Source organism: Cyprinus carpio, chromosome A7, assembly GCF_018340385.1.
Source record: "Cyprinus carpio isolate SPL01 chromosome A7, ASM1834038v1, whole genome shotgun sequence".
Classification (NCBI taxonomy): domain Eukaryota; kingdom Metazoa; phylum Chordata; class Actinopteri; order Cypriniformes; family Cyprinidae; genus Cyprinus; species Cyprinus carpio.
In genome coordinates this window covers 22095369-22121545 of record NC_056578.1, presented here as the reverse complement: position 1 = coordinate 22121545, position 26177 = coordinate 22095369, and the positions used below count along the sequence as shown (strand labels likewise).

At 37.7% G+C, this 26177-nt stretch overlaps 1 protein-coding gene across 1 annotated transcript in view; it reads left to right on the top strand.

Annotated features, from left to right (window-relative positions):
- Window positions 1-25247, top strand: part of LOC109080760 (adenylate cyclase type 2-like) — a 33311-nt gene extending 8064 nt beyond the window's left edge. Inside the window, exons 2-21 of the mRNA XM_042760352.1 lie at window positions 10851-11355; window positions 13470-13676; window positions 14636-14806; window positions 14939-15088; window positions 16426-16583; window positions 17329-17440; window positions 18088-18215; window positions 18339-18497; window positions 18606-18738; window positions 18834-19022; window positions 20159-20199; window positions 21099-21179; window positions 21308-21377; window positions 21898-21995; window positions 22125-22209; window positions 22662-22799; window positions 22880-22975; window positions 23262-23440; window positions 23845-23956; window positions 24055-25247. Of these exons, the coding sequence (XP_042616286.1) occupies window positions 11191-11355; window positions 13470-13676; window positions 14636-14806; window positions 14939-15088; window positions 16426-16583; window positions 17329-17440; window positions 18088-18215; window positions 18339-18497; window positions 18606-18738; window positions 18834-19022; window positions 20159-20199; window positions 21099-21179; window positions 21308-21377; window positions 21898-21995; window positions 22125-22209; window positions 22662-22799; window positions 22880-22975; window positions 23262-23440; window positions 23845-23956; window positions 24055-24285 (2703 nt within the window). The 5' untranslated portion in view covers window positions 10851-11190 and the 3' untranslated portion in view covers window positions 24286-25247. The remainder of the gene's footprint in view (window positions 1-10850; window positions 11356-13469; window positions 13677-14635; window positions 14807-14938; window positions 15089-16425; window positions 16584-17328; window positions 17441-18087; window positions 18216-18338; window positions 18498-18605; window positions 18739-18833; window positions 19023-20158; window positions 20200-21098; window positions 21180-21307; window positions 21378-21897; window positions 21996-22124; window positions 22210-22661; window positions 22800-22879; window positions 22976-23261; window positions 23441-23844; window positions 23957-24054) is intronic.
- The last annotated feature ends 930 nt before the right edge of the window (window positions 25248-26177 follow it).

The window sequence follows — 26177 nt, the reverse complement described above, 5'->3', positions numbered from 1 at the left end:
ATGTATGTTCACTGTCACTTTAGCTGAATAAAAGTATTATTTCATAAAAAAAAAAAAAAAAAAAAAAAATCGTACTGATCCCAAACTTTTGAATGGTAGTGTATGTGTGTGCTGTTTTGATGTCTTCTGTGCATTTTAGGATAACTTTCAGAAATGTCTGACAAAGAAAGAGGACTGGATTCCAATAAGACTGGACAGAAGAGAAAGGGTTGGATCATGTACTGATCTCCCATTTGTCCATTTGTCATTGTGGAATTCATGTTTTGGTAAATCTTCTCTAGAATAGAATATGCAAAATGTGCAAAATATGTAGCATACTAATATATTTTCTCTGATGTCATGGCCATGTGCTAGTGCACTTTTTTTTCTAGAAGCCTGAAATTCTCTGAAGCAGTTTACTACAGTACGTAAAAGGTCTATGGCATTTATGTTCTACTATCCTCTTGAAAATCTGAGGTCATGATACACTATGTAAGAGACTTTAATACGAAGCTAAATACTTCAAAGTATTCATCAGGTTTTGAGATCATACAAGGTCATGTCAGATCTTTGGCCTGAGAGAGATGAAGAGCTGATTTCATTTGCCACGTCTTACCATCTAATCCTCTCTTATAAAGCACACTTGAGCTGATAGAAAAAAGCATATCTGTTGTCTTTGTTATGGTGTCTTTCCTATAATCCCTCTCTTATTTTCTCATTTCGTTTTTCCTCCCTCCCTCTTTACCCTTATCTGCTGGAACGCACCAGTCTGTTTAATTGTTACAGTACATATCCTCTGCCCATCCCCTCTCACACACAAAAACCCTCTTTTTCTCCCACAGGCACAAAGGCTTGCATATAAACAAACAGTAGATTATGATGTCAAAAATATTATGATTATAGTATGTAGTGGAGGATTGGTATCTGTGTGTCACAAGCATTCTGAACATTCTTTCGCAGTGTGTGCTTGCTCGTGGCACTGATGTAATGTTTTATCTAGTCTTGTCTTCTCATTTTTTCACTGTCTCTCCGTCACATGCGCTCTCATCCTGAGACTCAGAGGTGTGGACGTTATGCCTGTGCACTGTGTGGAAGTTCTCCCGCTCTTGACCCTTTTGACGCTCTTGTTTCTTTGTCCTAAAAGTGGATGTGACACTTGAAGCTCTCTCTGAAGATCATTTGCTGTTGAAAAGGTATTTCAGTTGCTGATGTGAAGCGTTGTATAGAGGGTGTGTCGCCGCGTTGCTTTTTGTATCGGTTTTGTTCGTCTTTAGCCCGTATTGAACACCAGTTGTTGCATGCTTTTGCATTGTTTTGCATTTTTTATTACGCAATTATGTGGAATTGCCAGGTGTGTTTGTAACGGGGAAAATTTTGATGTGGAATTCTCTCTCCTGAATGGTGTGGATTATGAAGAGCCAATGAAAAAATCTATCCTCTTGTCCACAATGCATTCTTTTTATTAAATGAATGAGATTTTTGTTCACTCAGAAATAAAAATCCTGGCATCATTTATTCACTTTTTGTTTTGAACCCCACTGACTTGACAAAATGGTTAAAACGTTCTTCAAATATCTTCTCTTGAGCTCCGTGGAAGAAAGACAATGAGATACTTTTGGTAACAACATGAGGTTGCATAAATAATGAAATATATGCTAAATGGCTCCAACAAATAGACTTTATTCAGGTCAGTGCCATATTTACTGTTTGTCAGGAATGAAAACGAGGCTGTGAGGGTAGAAATGGAATGTACTGATGTTTAACAACATTCTGATTGTTGGGCTGACGAAACATCTTTCCAAAAGCTTTCAGTTGACAAAAACTCCATAAAACAGTTATTTGATATAGTACCTTTATACAGTTTGTATGTTACATTGTAAAGACTCCATCACAGCCTTGTTATATAAAAGTCAATATGGACTAAGGTTCATTTTTCAGTTTTGGGTGATTTATCCCTTTAAATCATCCTTTCTCAGGTTTGGCATGTTTATTCTGTTAATGTTTTTATCTCTAGAATAACATTTCTTGAATGGTGAGGAGCCTATTTATGTTTGAACGCACCTGAAGGTCAGAACAGAGTCTGCGTGTTTGTGCGCTCCGCTCTTTTGTCACATGACCCGTCTGAGACACACTTATCTCTGTACAGTGACATGTGAATTGCAGAGCTGGAGAAAACAACAGTCCTTCTCCATTGAAATCCCTCAGAAAAGGTTCAATGTTTTTTGAAGCGATGTACCTCACTGCTCTGCTGCCTGTACTGTGTTCAGCCCTGTAGTTAGGGAAATGAGTCATGGTTGCTAAGGAAATGGGTTGGTGTGTGGTTAGATTGAGTAGACATCTAAGGTTGTCCTTGATGAGAGTTTCTCTGCTTAGAAAATGGTGGATTCTGTCTTCTGCATTTGTGTGTGCTGTGTATTTCATCGACGTATTATTAGATTACCCGCTAACTCTGACCGCCTTTATCACCACAACAATACAAAAATCAGCTCTATGTTAACATGGCGTCTTTCACATCATCGCTTAACATGCATGTGTGTAGCTTAAGGTTAAAATGAAGAAGTGTGTTTCTGTGAAAAAGCGTATGATCTGAACACGTTCAGGGAGTTTTCTGTATCATGAGCTTGGAGATGATGTCATCTCTTCTCTGCGGTTTTACAGCAGTTGTCATTAAAGATTCTTCCTTTTACCTTAAGGGAAGAAATTGACATTTTAATTTGTGATCTTAATGGTACAATGTATTGATGCATTTACCTGTGTGTGGGAATTAGAGAGTGATCTGAAAAAGGGTGTTAAAGAATGTGATTAATGTAGAAGATTGCCATTTCCACTTAGCTAATAATCAAGCTTTCAGCTTCCCTCACACACACACATCACTGGCTGAACTGATGCAGTATAAACTACATATTCCTGGTTACAATCTGACTTTTGTGTGTGTTCCAGTATCTATCCACCACAGAAAAAGGGAGTGAATCACGATATCGTGCAGGGAGACACACAGACTTTCTGCATGGATGTTCCTGCATAGCTCCACTCAGACACACACCTGCAAAAACAATGTTAATTCTGCACGCACACTTTATTCGAAACAGTGTAATGTAACACCGGGGCACCACTTTCTGACACAACAGCTGCTTTCATTAACTGGAAGAAAAACAGGAGAGAAAGTGTGTTAAGTTAAAAAAGTCCAACATTTGGTTGAGTTTTGCTAATGAAAATGATAAAATGAGCCTTGAGACCCCTGAATTTGACTCTGTTACTTTACGTTCTAGAAAGAAGGTATTTTAAACCAGCTAAATTATATTAATTGTCTAGTCATTCAGACTACCCACTGATTAGTTGATTTTAAAAAAGCACATCCCTAGTATTAGGAACCCTGTTAACACAGAAAAACATTAGGATTAGACTTTGAGAAACTAGCTGGGGATTTTGAGGAGGCAGAAATGAAAATCAGTGCACATGCAGAAAAAAACAGACAGTCAGATGAGTCAGCCATTTAGTCCTGATGGTGGCTCCTAATGAAAGAGAAAGACCAGATTGCAGGTAGTAACATCACATATAATTACACGCGCAGTAATCAGATATTTGGAGGTTTGGAATGGTTGGGTGCCCTGACTCTAACCTCAGATGGAAGATAATAATGCCTTACCAGAGCTACACATCACATTGCCCTAGCTTATGATATTCTACAGAGAGTGTGAATGTTTATTTGTAATTTACTAGTCTGATCTGGTTGGGTGTGCAGATACTTTCAGCCATCTGTCATAATGGCACCTTTCAAGTGCACCTGCGAAACATGTTCCTTCAGGCATTCGTTGAGTGTTCATTATTACAACATGTCATGCATTCAGAGTCTGAGACATAAACAAAATAAAATAATTATATTCTGAACAGCAAACCCAAATAACTGCAGTTGAATTCAAAATGATAAATAATTTTTATTTCTATGGCTTATTTATAAATGTGAAGCAAACTTGAGTGTTTAACACCATTTGCTACAGACTTGCTTTCCGCTCTCTGATCTCTATATAGATTATAGATGATATGATATTAACTATATTTTAGATCAGTGTTTCTGCCATGTTTCGCACTGACACAGCCCTTCCAATGTCACAACTGGGCAACTTGTGTATTATCTACATTCTGTGTTCCTCACTCATAAATATGACTTTTGCAATTGCAATATCCTCCTGGAAAACTTGTATGTAGGATAATCCCGACAGTATAAGACTGACCCTTGAATGAAGGGGCCTGATTTTTGTCCCTTTGGTTAATAATTTTTAGAATTCTGTTTATTTATTTATTTATTTATTTATTTATTTATTTTTTGGGATTGGTTGCTGGTACAAAGATGCAAGGATCTGAAAGGACAGTCCTGAGCCCTTCACTGGTGACTATCCTGAGCTGTGACGTCACAAACAGCTCACTGGGAAATATTTTCACATTTTCCACAAGGGATGCACCGATATTACAATTCTGGCTGATATTAATAAGCCAATAAATATTTTCCTGTTATGCCTGATAACTGATAAATGGCCAATATTAAAATGCTGTATGGTTTGTGTAAAATGCTAAAAATCAATCATTTTAAATGCTACAAGTAAATTTAGGCATAACAACATTGTAATGTGCAGTGTGAAAAAAGGATACGTGTACCATTTATATATAGTTACAAAGATGTACCTTTTAGTTTTTGTATCTCAGGATACCACCCGGGTGACAGATTCATACCTTTTTTTCTGATAGCGTTAATGTAGAAATAGGGGAAATGATTTGTGTGAACCCTAAAGCAGAATGAAAAGATTTGCTTGAGGAGGCTGTTTAGGGAGGAGCCATATGAGGTCATTATAATTGTTACAGTCTGTTTCCCTTTTATGTTCAATTTCATATGTTTCTATGGTTATAGTGTTTATGGCTGCTCTACTGTGTCTGTATTGCAAAACTAATTTAACTCATGGGATGAAATGTGATGGTGTGAACAGATCGGCAACACTCAATGTGAGGGTTATAACACTCCCTCCTGATAAGGCAATATGCTGAAATCGACTATGTGCCACCTACTGCAAAATCAAACATTTTACTCATCCTTGTGTGTTACCAGGAAAATTAAGTCAGGAGAATTAATCATTGAAAATAATAGGTTTATTGAGGCTTGTACAGTTTTCAAATTCAAGTCTAAAACAAGCTGGGAATAATTTGCTTTTCTGTGCACTAAGACAAAACTTCTGTTTATGAGAAAATGATCCACAGGAGGTCTTCTGAGGTCCAGAATTAGAAAGGGTTAATTACCCAAAATTAAAATTCGGTCAGGATTCTGTCTTCCATTCTCTGGACAAAAAAAGAAAAATCTTTGAAATTTTTGAAAATACCTTCTTGGTTAAACTACATCTTTAAAACAGAGGGGATCTAATATTTGCCATTACTGTGGCGACTTCATCATACTATAGGTGAAAGGAAGGGTGCAGTAATTTTAAAACACATATTCAAACACACTACATCTCCATCCACAGCAACACTACTGGGATTCCTTTGTAGCTTGACCTTGCTCTCACACAGCAGGGCTGCTATTGTCTGTGTTTCCAAAGGATAACAGTTATGCCTTTTTTATGACAGTGATGCTGGAATATGTTTCCTTCAAAGAGACCGTTTCTGTCTGCATGGAGCCATTAACCAGTGAGAGAGTGTGCAAAGACAGATGAGGCAGAGTTGATCTCTTGATAAAAAATTGTCTACATTCTGTAAAGTCACCATAAAATTATGGAGGCCCCAGCTGCTCATTGTGTGGTTCATGTGACACACTTTTGTTATTGTGTAAACAGTAATAAAGGAACCTGCAGTACATTGATACTTTCCAGAATACGCTCTACATGTTTCACAGACAGTTTATGTTTTTATTATGTTTGTGTGTCAGGCCAGTGCATTTATGTGCGTTATGACTATCATAAGATGAATATTGCTTGGCATTTGTGATGTTATAGACAAACACAGTCTGCTGAAACAAATAACATAAACATTGATATGTTTTCATGTCTTTATTGAACACACTGTTTAAACATTCACATTGCAGGGTGAAAAAAGTGTGTGAACCATTGAATTGAATAAGTAACTGACCCTCTGGTTATATAACCCACACCAGAAATTCACTTTGATTGCAGATCAGACCTGCAAGGCAGGAAGAATTTTGGCCTTAGTTTTGAAAGTCATGGCCCAGTCTCATGTTTAGAGCACCTTGGACATGCATTGTTCATGCAGCAGCTCACTTTGTATTATCCATTATTTTTTATAGATATGTTTGCAACATCATAATATATCAATGTTTACTATGGTTGTAATGGTACATGTATTCGGTACGGGTCTTTCAGTTCAGTACGCATTTGTACCGAACAAACACAGCGTTGGTTTAACCACTGCGTGAGAGTAACAAAGTCCCATCTTTCAAATCTATCCATTTTTTTGTTCCAGGAAATTCAAACAATAGAAATGCAATCTATTCTATATGACATGACATAACACATCAATAAAACAACACCTCAAATCAAACGTCATCCCTTCCTATTTACTAGTTTTAACTTTAAATAAATATGAATGAACATCTTGTGCCTCCTGTAATCCCTCAATCAGTGTTTCAACCTTGGAAACACGTCAAGTTTGTAACCAAAATGTCACGCAGCAATTCATTTACCTCAGGCAAGGCATCAGTGACCACAGCTCGCTAGTTTGCTATAGAGAAATGAAGTACAGAGAAGAGCATTTCGTGAAATATTGGACTATATACTCATAATATTTGACTTTACCTGTTAGTGATAAATACATTTTTAAATAAATGTTATGAAACAAGTTATGACAGCCAATGTAAATAAGTATATTTCACTAACAATTAGAAATGTTATCATTTAGAATTTAATTTTACATAGTTTACAGCAGAATCTGAGGTAGATTTTTACCCCTAAGAAAACTGTAATTATAATTACATTTATTTAAAGAAAGAGCAATTTGTTTATTTTCCCCCCCTTGCTGTAATGAAACCATACTGAACCATGACCTCAAAACCAAACTACGTACAGAGGCATCATGTCTGTGTACTGTTACACTCCTAATGTTTACGGTATTCTCTCATCAATAATCTCATTTGAAAATATATCGATGTACCACACAAATTCAAATCCATTGTTATACCACTCAGCCCTTCTTTGTATCAGAAGACTGGACTTTCACACTGTAAAATTAAGGAATTTCAACAACAGATTAAGACAGAATTCATTTACAGTGTCGGGCATGTGCCTTTGACAGTCTCCACTTCCTGTGTGCACTGCAAACAGCAGTGATTAGCCAAACCAGCCTCGGATAGCATCTGACTAATCTAACCCCCCAGCTGCTAAATCAGTTATCATGTGTAAACATGGCAGATAATGATCTATGAAGTATAAATAATATGCAGTAAACATTTAATCAGTCTGTTGCAATAGACACAGTGTATGATTCCTCACAACAAGACTAGACTGTTCAGATTGTACTAGTGCTGTGTAGCTTTGTTGATTACTATAATAAGAGTGATATAGTCAGCATTATTCTTTTTATACACATGCATATATGTACAAAATTCAGCTTTGGCATCACAGGAGTAAAATATTTTCAAATAGAAAACAAATATTTTGTAATAGTTTTTCAGGAAACATATATGTATGTGTATAAATTAACTTATACACATTTGTGCAATCATCAGTTGTGCATATTTTATGGATCCCTATATTCTTGATTTTACTGAGCACGCTTGAACCTATGACTTGTACCAGTATGAATCTTTCTCTTACTATGTAAACATCACTCCAGTTATTCAAAGTGAACAACATTTCTTTTATTTAAAGTGACTTTTATTTTCCAGAATCAATGGAAATCGAATGGAAATCTAAACAGGGACCTTGTCTTACTTGCTTATCTTATGCGTATGATGTCATTAGTGCACACACACTACCGGAAGATAATCACATGCCTAGTCTTTGCTCTCTGCGTTTCCATAAACTTTACAGATGAATGCATTAAACACATATCACAATATTGCAACCCTAAAGATTAGCCTATAATTCAGCATTTTTAAAAATTCAATGGATGGTGCAGGTCAATGTGATGGAATGGACAACAAAAGGGAGAAGAAAAGCAGAGTAGTTCACAAGTGTGTATAGTTCATTTTCTAATGAATTAAAGCAGAGAATGGGGCTTTTATGTGTTGGGCTTGACCAGTGACAATACCAGCTCTCACATCACGTGGAGCTCTTGAAAATTCACATTTAGACTTCCTTCTGCCTGTCTTCTCTTTTCTCCATCACATGCTTTTCCACAGAAGTGCAGATGAAAGAGGAGTGTGAGAGACTGGGCACTTCATGTCTCATGATGTTTTGGAACAAGAGAGTAGAAATAATATTAATTTAAATATTTTTGTTTCTAAAATAAAAACAATAAAAAAAAACTCACCCTCATATCATTACTCGCCCTCATATCATTCCTATAATGTATAACTTACTTTCACAAAATAACACAAAATAAGATATTTTGAAAGTCACTAGGGTTCAAAACTACATTTTAACCCATTGACTTTTATTGCATGGACACACACACACACACACACACACACACAAAAAAAAAACATTATTCAAAATATTTTTTTGCATGTATGTATAAATGTTTCAGAACAGAAGAATGTCATACAGGTTTGGAACAACACAAGGGGGGAGTATGACGATGGATGAGAGAACACAACCTTGGTGTTGGTTTGTGCCTCAAAACTTTGGATTCAAATGTTTTAGAAGTGATCGAATTCCTAGTACACTCTACTAATGCCACATTTGAGTGAAAATATAGGCATTTAGTGTATATTGCATTTAGAAGTATCGTTGCTTAATCATCATGGGTAGGTGATGTTAATGTTATTGTTTCCTTGAGAAATAAATTCCTTTATTGTTAATAGTGTGGAGCTGCAGACTGCTGTGCTGTTCATGTGCAGCTACTGTACATAGAGTTTGACGCTGAGGAGGCGGCCTGATTATAGTGCTGTGCTTGTATCATGTTAAGCGTCAGATCATTGTGAAGGTTCAGAGCTTCACCACTCTTGTGCCGTGCACTTCCAGGAACTACAGCAGCAGCCAGGAGGATTTGACCTCCCTGTTTCCACACGGAGAGACTATTCACTCTCATTCCTACTCTCTCTCCCACCCTTTTCTCTTTCTTTCTTTCTGTTATTGCCCTGCTGGATTGTTCCTTTGCCATGGTAACTTTAGTTTGGGAATATAAAGGCCACTTGTTGGCTTGGGTGCATTTGTCTGGGAGAGTGAGAGAGTGACACGGTGCTGTCTTTCAGCCTTTAATGACCCTCAACAAAGAGAAAATCACGGAACATCCCAGTTCTCTATCACTCCCCGTCTCTCTCTCTCTCTCTCTCTCTCTCTCTCTCTCTCTCTCTCTCTCTCTGTCCTGTTTTCTGTGCTTCTTTTCAGGGGCACTTCAATGGAGCTTTGGAGTTTGTTCTTTCCCTCTGTGTTGTAGTTTCCAGTCCTTCACTTTCTTAAAGCTTCTGCAATAGTGTTAGAGGATATTTCAAATACTTATATGGTAATCCAATCAATTTACAGGAAATGAGAACAGACAAAACTATTGTATTATAATATTTGCTTTTGAGTCATGTTTTCAGCAATGCGTCAGCATAGCCAAGTTTAGCATCACTTGAAAAACTCTGGATGGTTACTCATAGGTGTGTTTCATGGTGTGTGTGTGTGTGTGTGTGTGTGTGCATTCAGATGTGAAGCCGTTGCTTACGCTTCCATGATCATCTGGTTGCGCTCCTCAAACATTAATAAGCTGCACTGAGAAATCATGACCTTTGGACGAAGCTTATTTACAGAGACTCCTCCGCTCTTTTCCTCTGTGGATCGTTTCCTCCACCTGAGGTCAACTAGTATATCTAAATTTTTAGATCTAGTTTTTTATGTTCACCAAATCTGATCAAAAATACATTAAAACAGTAATATTGTGGAGTAATATTACAAACAGCTGAATTTTCAGCAGCCATAACTCCAGTCTTTAATGTCACACGATCTTTCAGAAATCATTCTATTATGCTGATCTGAAGCTCAAGAAACCTTTCTGATTGTTACATTGTTGAAAATAGTGCAGAATGCATCTTTTCCTGGATTCTTTGATGAATAGAAAGTTCAAAATAGCATCATTCATTTGAAATAGAAATTTTTTGTAACACTGTAAAGGTTTTTACTGTAACTTTTGCTTAAATTTAATGCATCCTTGCTGAATAGAAGCATTATTTTCTTTAAAAATCTTACTGAGCCCAAATGTTTTAACTGTTTTCCTTTCCTGTATACTCTGCATGTTTGCAGTGTGACCACATCAAGCACAGTAAGACCATTAACCACTCGCTGCACCGAGGTCTCTGTGTGTCCAGCAGGGCAGAGTTCACATACTCTGTGTCCAGTGTTCACTCAGGTTTCTCTTTGGAGAGCTCTGCTCGCCTCAGTGTGAGTTGCCATGGACAGCAGCCATCAGCGTTAGGCTCTGTAATGAAGAGAGGACTGAATCCACACAAATGTTGAACTCTACACAAAAGCCTTTTTACAGACACAGAGAGCTTCCAGTGTGGGAATGACTGAACAGAGCAGTGCTTATAAAGGAGTTGACCTGAAAATATACTCGCTAAACATACATGATTCAACAGCTTTTGAAACAAACCGAGTTGGTTTCTAAACAAAAAGCTCTTAATTTGAGTTATTTTGCTCTTCAGTGGGTCAGAATGACTATAGGAGGTGTCATATTAGTATAATCATTGTAGCACATCTAATAAATAACTCTTCTCTATTTTTTGTGTGTGACAGGATTTCTTGGACTGTGGAAGAATCTAATTGCATTGCATTTCCTCTCATCCAACGTACACACGTCGGGGTATCCTGAAGCACCAGAGTGAGGCGAAAAGTGCTGAAAGAGTGAATACAGAACGAAGAAGGATCACAAAGGACATGCACAGAATGGTGCTCTTGAGGGGAGAGCAGAAGTGTTCTTCCCTGGAATGACCTCCCACACACTCTCACGTGGTTTCTATGGGGATTTCAGCATAGCAGCACACTGCTGGATGGGAGGTAGTGTATTTCTGTGGTATCTGATTGCTCTACTCTGATTGGCCAGTACTATTCAGTCGCCACACTGCCATTGGTCAGAATGCCGCCAAAAGGGAAGTACTTGCTGAACGAGCAGCAGATGAAACAGGAAACACTGTACAGGAAATTTTCTGGCATTAGCCAATACCAGCCATTCGTACTGTTGCTGGGACTGAGCATGCTCACCTGTGTCACACTGCTAGTGCTCTTCTTCAGCCTGAAACTGGTGAGATACCGCATTTATGCAAATGCACTCATACAATATGCATGCTTACACACGCCCACAATCAGAGGTCAAACACCAACCCACGCAAGTCACTATATAACCGGATCTACATTTACATTTAATCATTTAATCATGATCTGGTTTGTCTTTGCTGTTCAGATGGTTTCTGATGATTGAAGCAGCCTCTCTTACATAATCCTGCAGCCACTGAGGTGCTGATCCTCTATAGTTGCGTATTTTGAAGTCTGATGATTACAATGCTGATGTGAACTGGCATTATCCATGACAGGACAGGACAGTGTTTTAATTGTAATAATTGGCAGTTCATGCCAGGTCCATCAGAATGTTGTTGTTTTTTTCCTTTGGGAATATGAAGCACATTGCACAATAATCTCTCTCTCTCTCTCTCTCTCTCTCTCTCTCTCTCTCTCTCTTTCTCTTTGGCTCCTCTGTTACATTCTCACATAAACTTGCACATAAACTTTCTCTGGAGTCAGCTGGATGTGAAGAGGGGCCGTGAACGCTCCTTCCGTACCGCTGTTGTTCATCTCTTTAGCCGTTAAGCACTATACCATCTGTACTTCGGTAACCTTCTCTCTCAACACCAACCGGCCGTGGGAGGAACAGAATTACAACCAGTGTGGCTCTCTGTGTGTGGGCATATATTTGTGTGTGTGTTGTGTTTTACTATATATCTGAATTTTCACAAAGCCCATAGGATGATGGGAGTGTGTGTGTTTCTTGTGTGTTCTTGTTGACTGAGGTATGTATTTCTGATGTTTTTGAAAGTTGTAGCTCAGTGGTAATTCGGAGTGGTTGATTTAACTGGGTGAACATGAGTGGAGGACTCGACCCACTGTGGTGAGTGTGTATATTGGTGTGTGGGTCGAACTAGTGCTGTGATTTGCCCACTTAGGTAGGGACCTGTTTTCTGATAGTGTTATTTAATAATTTTACTTTGTCCTTTGTTTACTCTGAATCTATATATAATCAGTGACTGGTGTCGAGATTATGGTACCGTTCAAAAGTTTGAGGTTGGTAAGATTTATGTAATTTATATTTAATGTTTTTGAAAGTCTCTTTTATTCACCAAAGCTTGTTCATTGATCAAAATATAGTAAATATAGTATTTTTGATAAATTGAATTGAATTAAATTGAAGTGAAACCACAGCAGAATAGACCACTGCACATCTCAGAGCAAACACGCTGTAGTGATTTAGAACTATCTGCATAGTAAATGATTCAGTGACTCACTAATAAGTCACTTGTTTCGTTTCCTGAGTGAATTGGTGTGTTTGAATGTATCGGCTGAGTAGATGACCTGCCAAAGGACTCACTAAAAAACCCCCACCACTAATGCACAGCCTGTCTGGAACTTGCAAACATCAGATCCGAGGACCACAAATAATATATATATATATTTCCCTTGTTGTAACTTTGTGTTGCAGCTATTAATGCTATTAATGCTTACTCAGATGGGTGCTGATGGCCTCATTGGTAGCGCGCCGACATATAGTGCCTTTATGCTTTGGGCGTCCTGAGTTTGAGTCCCAGCTTGCGAACCTTTCCTGATGCTGTCCCCCTCTCTCTCTCTCTCTCTATCCCACTTCACTTCCTGTCATCATACATCATAATAAAGGCAAAAATGCCAAAAAAAAAAAAAGCTCACTCAGATGGTGTCTGGATTTAAACTACAGTAGTGTTATTGTGACAGATGGCATGAAGTGATCTCTGGAGCTTTTTAAGGATTTTTGGCTTCTGTGTTTTTATGTTTGAGTTTTTCTGCCTTTAGGGGGAAAATAATGTGGGAGGCAATAGTCGCTTAATGGCTCCATGACAACTAATGTGCAAAACTAATGTTTCCAAGATAGAGGACATACACAAACATGTAGACACACACACACACATTCACAAAGTTTTTTTTCTAGATTTTTTCAAATTTATTTTGAACAGTGCTCTTTATTTTTTCAAAGCTTCACATACACCCACATCCACACGCACACCTACTGCTTTTTCCAAACACTTTGAATGAGCTGACTTATGTGATATGTATGTTTGCCCCTAACACCTTGCTCTCTCCGTGTGTGTGTGTGTGTGTGTGTGTGTGTTTCAGGATGCAAAGGTCCATGGTGTATTTGTGGGAGTTGTGGGAGGAGCGTTGTGTTTGTTCCTGGCTGTGTTTATATTAGTGTGTACAGAGACCCTCTCTCAGAGATGGAGAACTTTACTCGGCCTCACCGTGTGGGCCACACACCTCACAATGGGCTTCACCTTTATTTTCAGCACAGAAACCGAAATGCCAATACAACCATGGGACCAGGTAACACATACTAGCTATAATATTTATTTTTAAATTTCACATGACAAGAGTAGTTTTTAAGGGAACCTGTTATGCAAAATTCACTTTTAAATGTTGTTTGTGAACACAACCACACAATAATGATAAAAATCCACCCACTCCTTTTTTTAATCCCCATAAATCACAACCAGTGTCTCAGAACAAGCCGTTCGCAGAATCTGTACAATGTGACATCATGTTTACCATGTTTATCATTAAGCTAGAGCATTTAAAAACAGCATTCAAGTAAGAAATGTCATCTTATTAAAGCTATAGAAGTTATTGGGTGAAAAGCACTGAGTGATTTTCAGACAGCAGTAGGTACTGCATGTTACGCTGCTGTCACAGATCTTCTTGAGATTACTTTCCCAGCTGTTTACCTTGACAGACATAACCGACTGTGTTTATGTAGCATATGTGTGTTTTTGACATAACCTTGTGTGTATTTGACAGTTTAAATGCAATAAGACATTAGTTTTATTAGAACCAGAAGTTAGTTTACACTGATATGGCTTTAAATTTCAGCACGATATACATGATAATCAAAACTAAACAAATGTTTTGTTTCGGCAGAGTATCTGAGGTGTGAGCTGTAATGGGACAGCTCTATTCTGGAAAAGTGGGTGGGGAGCAGCAGCTCATTTGCATTTAAAGATATATGCATGAAAACTGTGTTTCTGCTTCTACTTAAAATGGGCATTTTTTAAAATGATATAATAAAAGATCTATTTTGAGCTGAAACTTCACAGAATTCTGGGGTCATCTGAGAATTATATTACTTCTTGTAAAAGGGGGCATAATAGGTGCCCTTTAAAGAAGGAGCATTCTTATGCGTTCTCTGTCATGCACTGAAATATTAAATATTGGCAGTAACTGGTAATTTAATACTGGTCAGTCTTAAATAAATGTTAATGTTGCACTCTTCATCTTATTCACTCCAGGTGCCCTTCTTCCTCTTCATCATCATTACAGTCTACATAATGCTGCCATTCCAGATGAGCTACGCTGTGACCCTGAGTATCGTCTCCTCTCTGTCTCACATCATTGTTCTTTCGGTGCACCTCACAGTGGACCCCAAACACAAATCATCTCCTCATCTCATCACCAATCAGGTAAAAGAAAATCTGGTTTCTGATTGGTTGAAAGGAAAGCAGGTTTACAGCTTCAGCAAACCTATATGAATAGAAGCTGAAAAGGATTGTAACATCTCAATGTTAAAAGTCAGTTTCCCTCTCCTTCTCTAGTTGCTGTCAAATGCTGTGGTGTTTGTTTGTGGAAGTATGGTGGGTGCATTTCATAAGGTTCTGATGGAGAAAGCTCTCAGGCAGACATTTCAGGATACTCTTCGCTGCCTTGGCATTCGCATGAAACTGGAGATTGAGAAGAGACAGCAGGTGCTCATACAACTTCATTCCAACAAATCAGACACACAGCCAAAACACACATATAGGAGAAACAAATGCAAATAATGCTCTGTATAAACAGACATGCTTATGTCTGTTATGCAAGAGTATCAAATGATCTGTTTTATAGAATTTTTGTGATTTCAAATTTGTTATTGTACAAACATGGGTTAAGTTTTTTTTTATTTATTTTTTTTTTTTAAATGAGACCACATTTTCAGCTCTAACAAAAGCCCTAAGTTTGCTTCAGTTTTGATGTGAACACTTGGTGTATGTGTACAGGCGAAAACATAGCCTTTCAAAGTATCCTCAATTTAAGAGTGTACACGGTTGGTCACAGACAGAACACATAGACTAGAAATAGATACAGTAGCACTAGAAAGTTTAAACTTTGTTCAGTGTCTGCGCTATTTCTCTCCAGAAGTTATGACTGATTTCTTTGTACTTGTTTAAACAAACATTTAGACAAAAAAAGGTTCTTCTATGGCATCGTGAAGCACCTTTATTTTTAAGAGTGTACCCTAGTGTATGCTTTAAAACATAAGTGTACTTTAGTCTTAAGCCAATCTTTCCCAGCAGCCCCATACTGTAGCTTTCAAACTAATTTCTCTTTGCTCATGTATTCAAACTACATAAGGCTTAAACAACCTTCACCTTAAATGAACTTTGAATAATGGCTTTGGAAATTTTCTCTTAAAAAATTTGGATTTTTTTTTTTCATTAATGATTTTATATAATGTTTAATTCATCTTCAAATCTGACAGCTGATGGTTATATTAGACATTGAAAAGTGAATCAAGGGGGTTTCTACTGAAATAGGCTTAACTTCATGAATCATTTTTAAACTTCTTTTTATTTCTTGGTTTGTTATGAGTGTTGTCGAGGAAGTGACATCTTGTAAGGAGAACAGTGAAAAGCAGAGTACAGTTTCAGAACTGGCTGTTAACCTCCCTGACAGTATATGTTCAGAATAATAAATCTCAGAAACAATGGTGAATCCTTTTGTTGAACAAACATTTATACACACAGGGCACTAGTGTCCTTACAAGACACAGTAAAATGACCTTCTGAATAAAACCATATGATCTGTTAGTTTCCCATGACCCTCTCATAGTCCAAATCTCTTAGCCTGTTGACCCAAGTTGTTACAGTCAAACAACAGTTAAAACTGAAAAAGAATAGGACACTCAAGATTAGACAGAAATTTTATTTAATTGAATTAAAAAAAAATGATATGTTTAATTCACAGGCGGACTTTAATAGTAAACTGGATGTGTGATTTCACGGGTATTATCTTTAAATGTGTGTATGTGTTTGTTGTGCTGTAGGAAAACCTTCTACAGTCAGTGCTTCCTGTGTACATCTCCATGAAGATGAAGTTGGCCATAATGGAGCGCTGCAAGTGTAAAGATAAAGAGGAACAGCAGCGTATGGTCCGTGACAACAACTTCCACAGTCTTTACGTGAAGAGACATGAGAACGTCAGGTAACACGCTGTGTGCTCACACACACATATACACCGTCTTAGATATCTAGAGCTGTTTGTGTGTTGTTCTGTGTTTCCATGCTCTAATTTAGCCCTTCCTCATTAATCTGGTCCTGAGAGTGAATGAATGGTCAGTCTGTTAGCCCGAACTCTCAGAGTGCTCATCATGAGGCCACTCATTTAATTAGTTTTATTTCCCATCAACCCCAAGAGTGAAGATGTGGGATGGGGTGCATCTATTAATATTCTTTGTCCCATGCTCACAATGCTTGGTTCTCAGGCAGCTGTTTATATTTAGATAGACGGCTTGTTTGCCTCCCATTACAGCTGCTTAGATAGAACACAGATTCACTTACCTGTGTGTGTGAGAACACAATAGAAATCTGGTCACCTGCCAAAATTCATGGGGTCTGCTCTCTTTTTGAACTTGTTCATTAGGAGTGTGATGACATGGATTGTGTGTGTGGGTGTGTGTTTGGTCCCGTAGTCAGCATTGAGAACAGCTGGGTCTTCAAGGTTCATTTCCATGAGCCATGTTTATGAAGTTTTTATACTTTTCTGGGCATTCAGAGCTGCTTCTGTTCTCCTCATTAAAAAATACTCGGCACAATCATATCAACTTCTAAATGCCTCCTCTTCTTATTTGACCTGACCTGAGATTCAAACTAGCAAGCATGTTTTTCCCCTTTTTTTCCCCACCTACAAAAACACATAAGAGTGTCTTTTTTTGTCTGCTTTCTGCTAGCATCCTGTATGCTGACATAGTGGGTTTCACACGTCTGGCCAGTGACTGTTCTCCTAAGGAGCTTGTTATCATGCTGAATGAACTTTTTGGGAAATTTGACCAGATTGCAAAAGTAAGTATAACTAAATAGGACTTAATGTATATAATACAATATAATTATGCTCTTATGCTCAACATTTATTTGGTCAAAAAATACAGTAAAAATAGTAATAGTGGCAAATAATATTACAATTTAAAATAACTTATTTACATTAATATGTTTTAAAATGTAATTTATTCCTGTGATGGCAAAGCTGAATTTTCAACAGCCATTACTCCAGTCTTCAGTGTCACATGACCCTTCAGAAATAATACGCTAATTGCTCAAGAAACATTTCTGATTATTATCAATGATGTAATCAGTTGTGCTGCTTAATATGTTTGTGGAAACATGAGCGTCTAAGAATAACAGCATTTATTTCAAATAGAATTTTTTTGTAACGTTATAATGGTCTTCACTCTAACTTAGGAACAATTTAATGTATCCTTGCTGAATAAAAGGTATTTTAAACTGACCCCAAACTTTTGAATGGCACTGTGTGTAATTTAATGATTATTATGTAATTAAATGTATTAAAAATCAATCGTATTATCAGTCAGTTTGGTTCCTAAACAAAAACACCATTGATGATTTAGTAAATTAGATACTTGTGCTCTGAACTGTACATAGTAGTTGTCTTTGAAGATGACTAGTATCTGCTTGTATGTGTTCCCCTGTAGGAGAACGAGTGTATGCGGATAAAAATTCTTGGTGACTGTTATTACTGTGTGTCTGGCCTCCCTGTTTCCCTGCCAAATCATGCCAAAAACTGTGTTAAAATGGGCCTGGACATGTGCGAAGCCATCAAGTAAGTCAGTAATCGTTATTAGCACAGTATTTCTCCTTATAGTGATTTTCCTAGCACTGGCCAATGTTCCTTGTGTGTGTATGTGGCAAATGACAGGCTGAATGTTTTTCTAATCACTTGCAGGCAGGTGCGTGAGGCGACAGGTGTGGATATAAACATGCGTGTAGGTGTGCACTCTGGAAATGTCCTCTGTGGTGTGATTGGCCTACGGAAATGGCAGTTTGATGTGTGGTCACATGATGTCACCTTAGCCAATCATATGGAGTCAGGTGGATTACCAGGGTATGAACAATAAAATCGCTTATCAAACAAGAACTTTTTAAGCTGCATACTGTATCATTAATGTCATGTCATCTCCATAACATGCTACATTTGTGTTTTCTCCATTAGCCGGGTTCACATCACAGAAGCGACTCTGAAGCACTTGAACAAAGCGTATGAGGTGGAGGAGGGGAATGGTCATCTGAGAAACCCATACCTTAAAGAGCTTAACGTCAAGACGTACCTGGTCATAGACCCGCGGGTAGAAACTTTGAATCATATATTATTAGTGTGTGCATGTCACATATATGTCACTGTATGTGAATATGAACATGCTGATGTGGTGTTCATGTTTAGTCAAAAGACTCATCACTGATGGCTCCCAGTGTCACTAAGCCTCGTGTGAGTGATGGTTTGAAGATGCGAGCATCTGTGCGTATGACACGCTTCCTGGAGTCGTGGGGGGCTGTTAAACCTTTCGCCCATCTGCAGAGCCGAGAGGAATTCAGCACAGATGCTATGGTCAATGGAAAGGGTCGCTGCAAGGTCAGAAACACATGTTAAAGGAATGAATGCTCAAAAATGAGAATTGACCTCATGACAGACAAATGACAGACAGCCCAAATAATAGCAAATCAAATCACTGTGCTGATAAGCCTCGTTGTTGTCTGCCATTTTGTCCATTAAACTCTGTGTGATAAAGCTCCTTTTTTGGAAATTCCCAACATAAAAAAAGTAAAAAGGGTTACATACAGTGAAAAGATGCAAGATCGCATAAACAACTAAACGGTGAAATTTTAAAATAATCGTCCCAAACCAAGATGTTTGTATAAAAGAAAAAGTGTTAAATACAGGACAGTTGATATTTTTTGAAAAGGGATTTGATTTCATTTTACAGTTATTTTCCCCATTAATAACTACTTACATGTGGCCAACATATGATCGCATCTGCAGAAAGCATCTGTTGCACATTTTACATTTGTGGTAATGTCAGGATTTATGATGTCAACTTATGACTTCTTAATATTTGAATAGATTTTACTATTTTTTTCTTCTTTTCTACCATTATATTGTTTCATCATAACAACCTGTTAAAAAAGTGTGTGCTTTTTTATATATATATATATATATATATATATATATATATATATATATATAGTACCGTAATTTATTCATCAGGTGCATTAGTGAGCGAGATGACTTGCAAAGTCATTTTCTTTGACAGACATACAGTAGATAGAGTACCCAAGCTTCAAAAGTGGTGACAGTGCTTAATAAGGGTAATATATTCATTATTGTATTTACATAAAGTTATGGTGTTCCAAACCTGTGTGCTCTTATTTTTGTGGAGCATAAAAGGAGAATCTTTTCCATACAACAGTTTTTTTTTTCTTCATAAGCTTCATAAAAGGATCAAATGCATGAAAGTAGTGTATTTGATTTGTTTGCTATGTTTGCAAATCTCATCAAACCATAAATTTCTTCTGTGTGATGGATTGAACAGTTCAAAATGCCAGTCTATTAATTCTGTTATTCACACAAATATATCAAATGGAGCCAGAAAACATAATTATTTGGACTTCTCAAGGTGTTTTTTGGCCAAAAAACTGTATGCAGATCATGTGTTGATGATGAAAGCAAGTCTCTATGAACGATGCTTAAGTTAGTCTCTCTCTCTTTAGGACATCCCTCTTAGATCAGTACCGATCAAAATTACAGAGAGGTGAGTTGTGTTTGTGTCATCTGTGTGTCTGTTTTGTGTGTCTATTGCCTGGTCTTGCTGACTGAAGCAGCAGTGTTGAAGTTGTCTTTCTCACTGTTGCTCTCTGACAGCTTTGATGATTCTTTTGAGGAGTCCTTCTCTTTACCTGCCCCTCCCTTGAGCACATATAAGTGAGTGGAGCCAGCTCTTTGGGGCCCGTAGTTTCAACACTAACAATGCAAATGCTCAATGAGCCCCTGCTAACTAGTCATACGGTTAGCAAGACCATAGCTGCACTCCCGCAGTACTCTGTTTCCAGATTGTAGTGCACTTTGGGCTTAGAAAAGCGTGTATGTTTCTGCTTGCAAAGAGAGAGAGAAAGGAAAACAGAATTTTCCTTCCTGAGCCATGTTGAGGCACATTGCAAGGGGACACTTATAGTCTCTCTCAGGGGTTTAAATTAACTCATGGCATCCTGTTTCACACATATTTGCATAGACACAAATACAAACACCATCTCAATTCTCAACAAAATTAAGTTAGAACTTTTTCTTTCTTATGGTCTATTTAGATCCCTTAACTACTCAAGTGAAGCCACTTATAGCTACACACTTCACACACATTCACCCAAGCTTCCCCTGAACTGGCTGCAGTCAAATATAACTCAATAACAGCATGACAACAACTATGAACATCTTTCCTGTCCCACAGTGCTCATGCACATATAGACATGTGCATTGTGTGTGTGTGTGTGTGTGTGTGTGTGTGTGTGTGTGTGTGTGTGTGTGTGTGTGTGTGTGTGTGTGTGTGTGTGTGTGTGTGTGTGTATGTGTGTATGTGTGTGTGTGTGCGTTTGTGTGTTACTTCATGGGTACAAAGTGTGTTTCTGTCTCTATGATATGTGTATGCTGTCTCTGTAGGAATAAATCACAGAAGACTAAGTTTGATGAAGAACTTTACGACAAGATGACCACCACCATCAACGATTTGAGCTCCAGCAAGTTAGTCTTGAACAAGCACATAAAATCATTTTAGATTGAATTAAGCCCGGTTTGGTTAAAGTTGTTCATTTAGTATGCATGAAAACAAGTGAAGAGAATTTTGTGTGTGTGTGTGTGTGTGTGTGCAGGCAGTGGATGAAGTCTGAAGAGAACTCTGGCCTCACACTGTGGTTTACTAAAAGAGACCTGGAAAAGCAGGTAGATATTTTACTGTGGGCTTAACTTAAAGGTGCTATATGTAAGATTTTGACTCTAATAAAGCATTAAAAATACCATAAAATGTTTGCAGATATTTAACATAACATATTTGTTTATCTGTAAAACAATGCTACAGTCAGTTATTCTCTGAAAATGTGCGTTCCGGGCCGGAATGTCAATCTTTGTTTTGTTTTGTGAAACCCGCCCACTGTCAGTTTACCCAATTGTATCTCGGCACCCTGGGTTGCCAGTTAACGGAAAACACAGCATACTTCATTTCATTCATCGTCAAGTGTGCTCGTTCCTGTTTGTGTCGTCAATCTGGCAACCTGTGTGCGTTAAGTCTGAGGAGGAGGGGCCGGGTGAAATACCTAGTTCAACCACTCTGTGTCAATCCTACATACAGCACCTTTAAATGTCCTAACACTTCATTGTTTCATACACTGTGTATTTCTAAAAATAACAAATAACACAAATAAACAAATAAATGCATATTAAAGTATGTGTGTGGTTCTCTCAGTACAGGACAATAGAGATGCCAAGCTTTAAATACTACATTGGTTGTGCCACCTTCGTCTTTTTATGCATCTTCATCATCCAAATGCTTGTTACCAAGCAGTAAGTTTCATGAATACAATCTGAACAACAGGCAGACTTGATTTAACACTTTAATGCTGAACGTGTCTTCATATGTTACAACCATTTGTCCTGAGAGTGTATGACTCTGTCTTTGTCTTTCTCTCAAAGGCGTAAAATGCTGGGGCTGGTGTTTGCGGTGTTGGCGTGTGTTCTGCTTTTGGCTCTGTGCATCTGTTTTGCAGGTCATATACAGGTTAGACCACCACTGCCTTCTTTTGCCTTAGCACAGATATTCACTTGGTTCGGTGGGTTCTGGGGTATGTTTGGTGGTCTAGTACAGTAATGGTTTTAATGATGCTATAGCATGCAGTGCCTCTCTTGCTGTGTACTGTACTATAATGTGAAGATTGTCATTTGCTGTGTCCATTGTTGGCACTGACTTATACTGGAATGTGAAATAACTAAAAACAGACTGACATTTTGCTATAGCGTCACAAAAATAAAAACATATACATACCATGACACGTGAGTCACCCATGCATACAGTGTTCCTCCCAGTGTCCTCTCTGCCCCATTCAAATACACTGTTGCGTTTTCCAACACATTCTGGCTTCAGTAGCTTCCGTCTAATCCATCTCTGTCTTTTTTAAACCTCTTTCTTTTTAAAAGTCTCCCCCCCCCTTCTTTTCCCTTTTTATTTTTCAGAGGATGTTTCCGGAGAAGTTAAAGTCATGTACGTGGCTCTCGGCTCTTTCAGAAGCAGTGGTTAAGAGACCTTTTCTGCGCCTCCCATTGGCAACCGTGACCACCGCAGTCATAGTCATCATCGCCATGTTCAACTTTGTAATGCTTTTTTAATACTTTGACAGTATTGTTGGTCCACCTCTTAACATTGTTGCTCATCAAACTTTTTCACTCCACAGTATTTTAAAACCCAAGGGAATTTATGTGACATTTTGGGACGAAATGAGAGCACAGTTCTTAATTCAACATTGGGAGAAGACCTTCAATATTTGCCTGTGAGTAGCAAGCACACACACACACACACACACACAAAACACACACACGTTTACTTGGATAGCTACATGGATACATTCTCTAAACTTCTATTGTTTTTAGATATAGCTAATTATGAATACTCTAAATCCAGATTGTAACCCTAACAAATTATTTGTATTGTTATTTATTACATTATATTTTTGTGAATGAGGATGTTTCATATCCCTGATTTGAGATTGTGAAAGTGTTAACTGTTGACTGTACAAATATGACTCTTTTTGTTTCTGTATGATTTTGTCTTTGCAGTATTCAGTATATAATTGTATATTGGCATTGATCGCCTGTGGCGTGTTTTTGAGGGTGAGTTTGGAGCTGAAGGTGGCCTTCCTCTTCATCGTCTCTACCGTTTCCTACATCATCATCTTCTACTCTCAGGAAAGTCTCTTCAGCAGCTACAGCTGCCTGCTCTGCTTCAACCACAGCAGGTACACTCTCACAAACACACATGCATTTGATTGTCAAATCATTTTTTATTATTGCATATTAAATTGTAGATGCTTATATCCCCCATTTCCCCTCCCCCTCCATTTAGATTAGCTTTGCCATCTTTTCACACTCACTTTAAGTTAAGCTAATAATGTTTGAAAAACACTGTTAACATTGCTAAATAACACTGATGACAATCTTGTGCACATTATAAAAAAAATGTTCTTACGGGACTTTTAAAACAATAGATTTTTGGAGTTTTATTTTACATTTATTTAGATAAAATAGGTTAATAATACTGGCAATTTATCAGTCCTAACATGGAAATAATGATCAGTATTGGCCAGAATTTTACCATTGGAGCATCTCTAGTATAATCATGTCCAGTGTATGTCTTTTGTAGTGTGGAGACCATATCGACGCGGTTCAAAGCAGGACTTATGAAGGACCCACAGCTCATGAGCTGCATCTACATCACACTCTTCCTCTTTACCATGCTGCTCATATCCTACCAGGTACACTCCTCATGCCACACACAACTCAAACACACCATACTGGCAGGGCAGAGAGTTACACCCATCCTTGCTCTGTCCTCTCTCGCTCTTCTTCTCAGAATGAGTACTGCTGTCGTCAGGACTTCCTGTTGAAGAACAAGAACCTGGCAGATAAGGAAGTTGAGCTGTGCAAAAACCTGAACCGTCTTCTTTTGGAGAATGTTCTCCCGGCGCATGTGGCCGCTCTCTTCATGGGCGAGAACAAAAAGAATGAGGTGGGGCTGCTGTCCACTATCTCTTTACTAAACCAGAAATACAAGGTAGGAACTGGCTTCGAATGTGTGGGATGAGCCTGTATATCACCCCCTCATGTCTCCCATACAAGACCAAACATATACCAGTGATTCCCAATCAGGGGTACCTAAGCCGGTTCCAAAGGGCACTTGGACAGATTTTGATTTAGCTTTGTTGAATATTTAAAACAGAAACAAATGTTAATTCATTAAAATTACTAACTTTGAATAATTTCATGGTTTTGCAGATCTTTTTAAGGAAACAAAATAATATGTGAAAGATGAATGTTTGTAAGAGCCTTATAGATTGGGCTGTGGCAGTACTTAAGACAAAAAAGGTTGGGAAACACTGCCATATACCGCACATGATAATATCATGCAATACTCCACCATGCCATTCCAATATCATACTCTATGATCACAATGTGCACAATACAGAGAATCCCACACTGTATTTTATAGTAACCTCTCAACCATTTTCTACCACAGTCTATACTATACCATACCATAATTAAGAACTTAGGTCTGAAAATAGGCCTGAAATAATTATTGTGATTCATGAGTTTTATTTACAATGGTTTTTATTCTTTATATATTTTTATGACAAGAAATATTAGCTCATTATTACAGTTATCTATAAGTGCAAGGGTTTTGTCTTATTTCCTTTTTCTCACTGTCCAGAATTTTTTTTTTATGTTAATTTAACACACTACTGGTCCATTTTGCGGGTCTGTAAGAATTTTTTTTTCAAAAAGTTTTTGGAAGAAGTCTTCAGCGTCACATAATCCTTCAGAAATCATTCTTATATGCAGATTTGGTGCCCAAAAAAACATTTATGATAAATAGAAAGTTCAAAAGAACCTCATTCTTTTTAGAAATATTTTTTTTTCTTTTGGACCATTGTAAGTCTTCACTGTCACCTTGGATCAATTTAATGTCCTTGCTGAATAAAACTTGTAATCTATCTTAAAAATAATCTTACAGACCCTTTGAACAATAGCCCAATTTATATATATATATATATATATATATATATATATATATATTGCTTTTCATTTTGTTTTCTTACTGTCTAATTTGCAAGTTTTGTCTTGTGCCTCTGATTTTTTGAGTGCATTTAGAGAAATTTTTCTTTCTGTTACTCAAAGCACCCACATCATATGTCATGAATCAATCATGCCTCATACCTTTACACGTGTATTTACATCGTCTGTGAATGTCCTGTCATAAAACATATTTTGTAGTTGTTGTTGTTGTTGTTTTTTGTCTGTTGTACCATGTGAATGATTGCGACACAGAAGAACTGAGCTCTTTCTGATCCTCTTCTCCAGGACCTGTACTATAAGTCATATGACTGTGTATGTGTGATGTTTGCCTCGGTGCAAAAATTCAAACACTTATAGTGACATAAATAAATAAATAAAGAAGTACTTGAGTCTCCTAAACTACACAATCACATAATCTCATAATTTCATAATGACATAATGACTCAAAGCATAATCACTCAAAGCATAATCACCTATGATGCTTTTCTCTGATCTCCTTATTCCGCTCTTTCTTCTCCTGTCATTCCCTGAATGAATGGATGAATCATTGAATATGAACAGTGCTCTGCCAACATCTAAAATGCTTTCAGTTCTAAGGGCGTCACCTCAGCAGTCATTTGGGTAATTTGATGAAATGAGGCAACCGTTGTGTAAATGTACAATCATATCACTTCAACTGCTTACTTGTGTGAGCTGCATTTGGATTGAGGAGTCAGCAGGGAAAGGGCCAGGACTTGTTGGTGATCACCACCACAACAAAGCCCTGGGTTGACTGACCACACAAATGTTTTGGCCAACAGTTCTGGCAGCAATTTGCTTCACCCAGAGGGTTCTAAATACAGGCTTCACATATTGATAATGCTGAGTTTCAGTGTGGAATGGCTGCTGTTCCTGTTTTTCTTT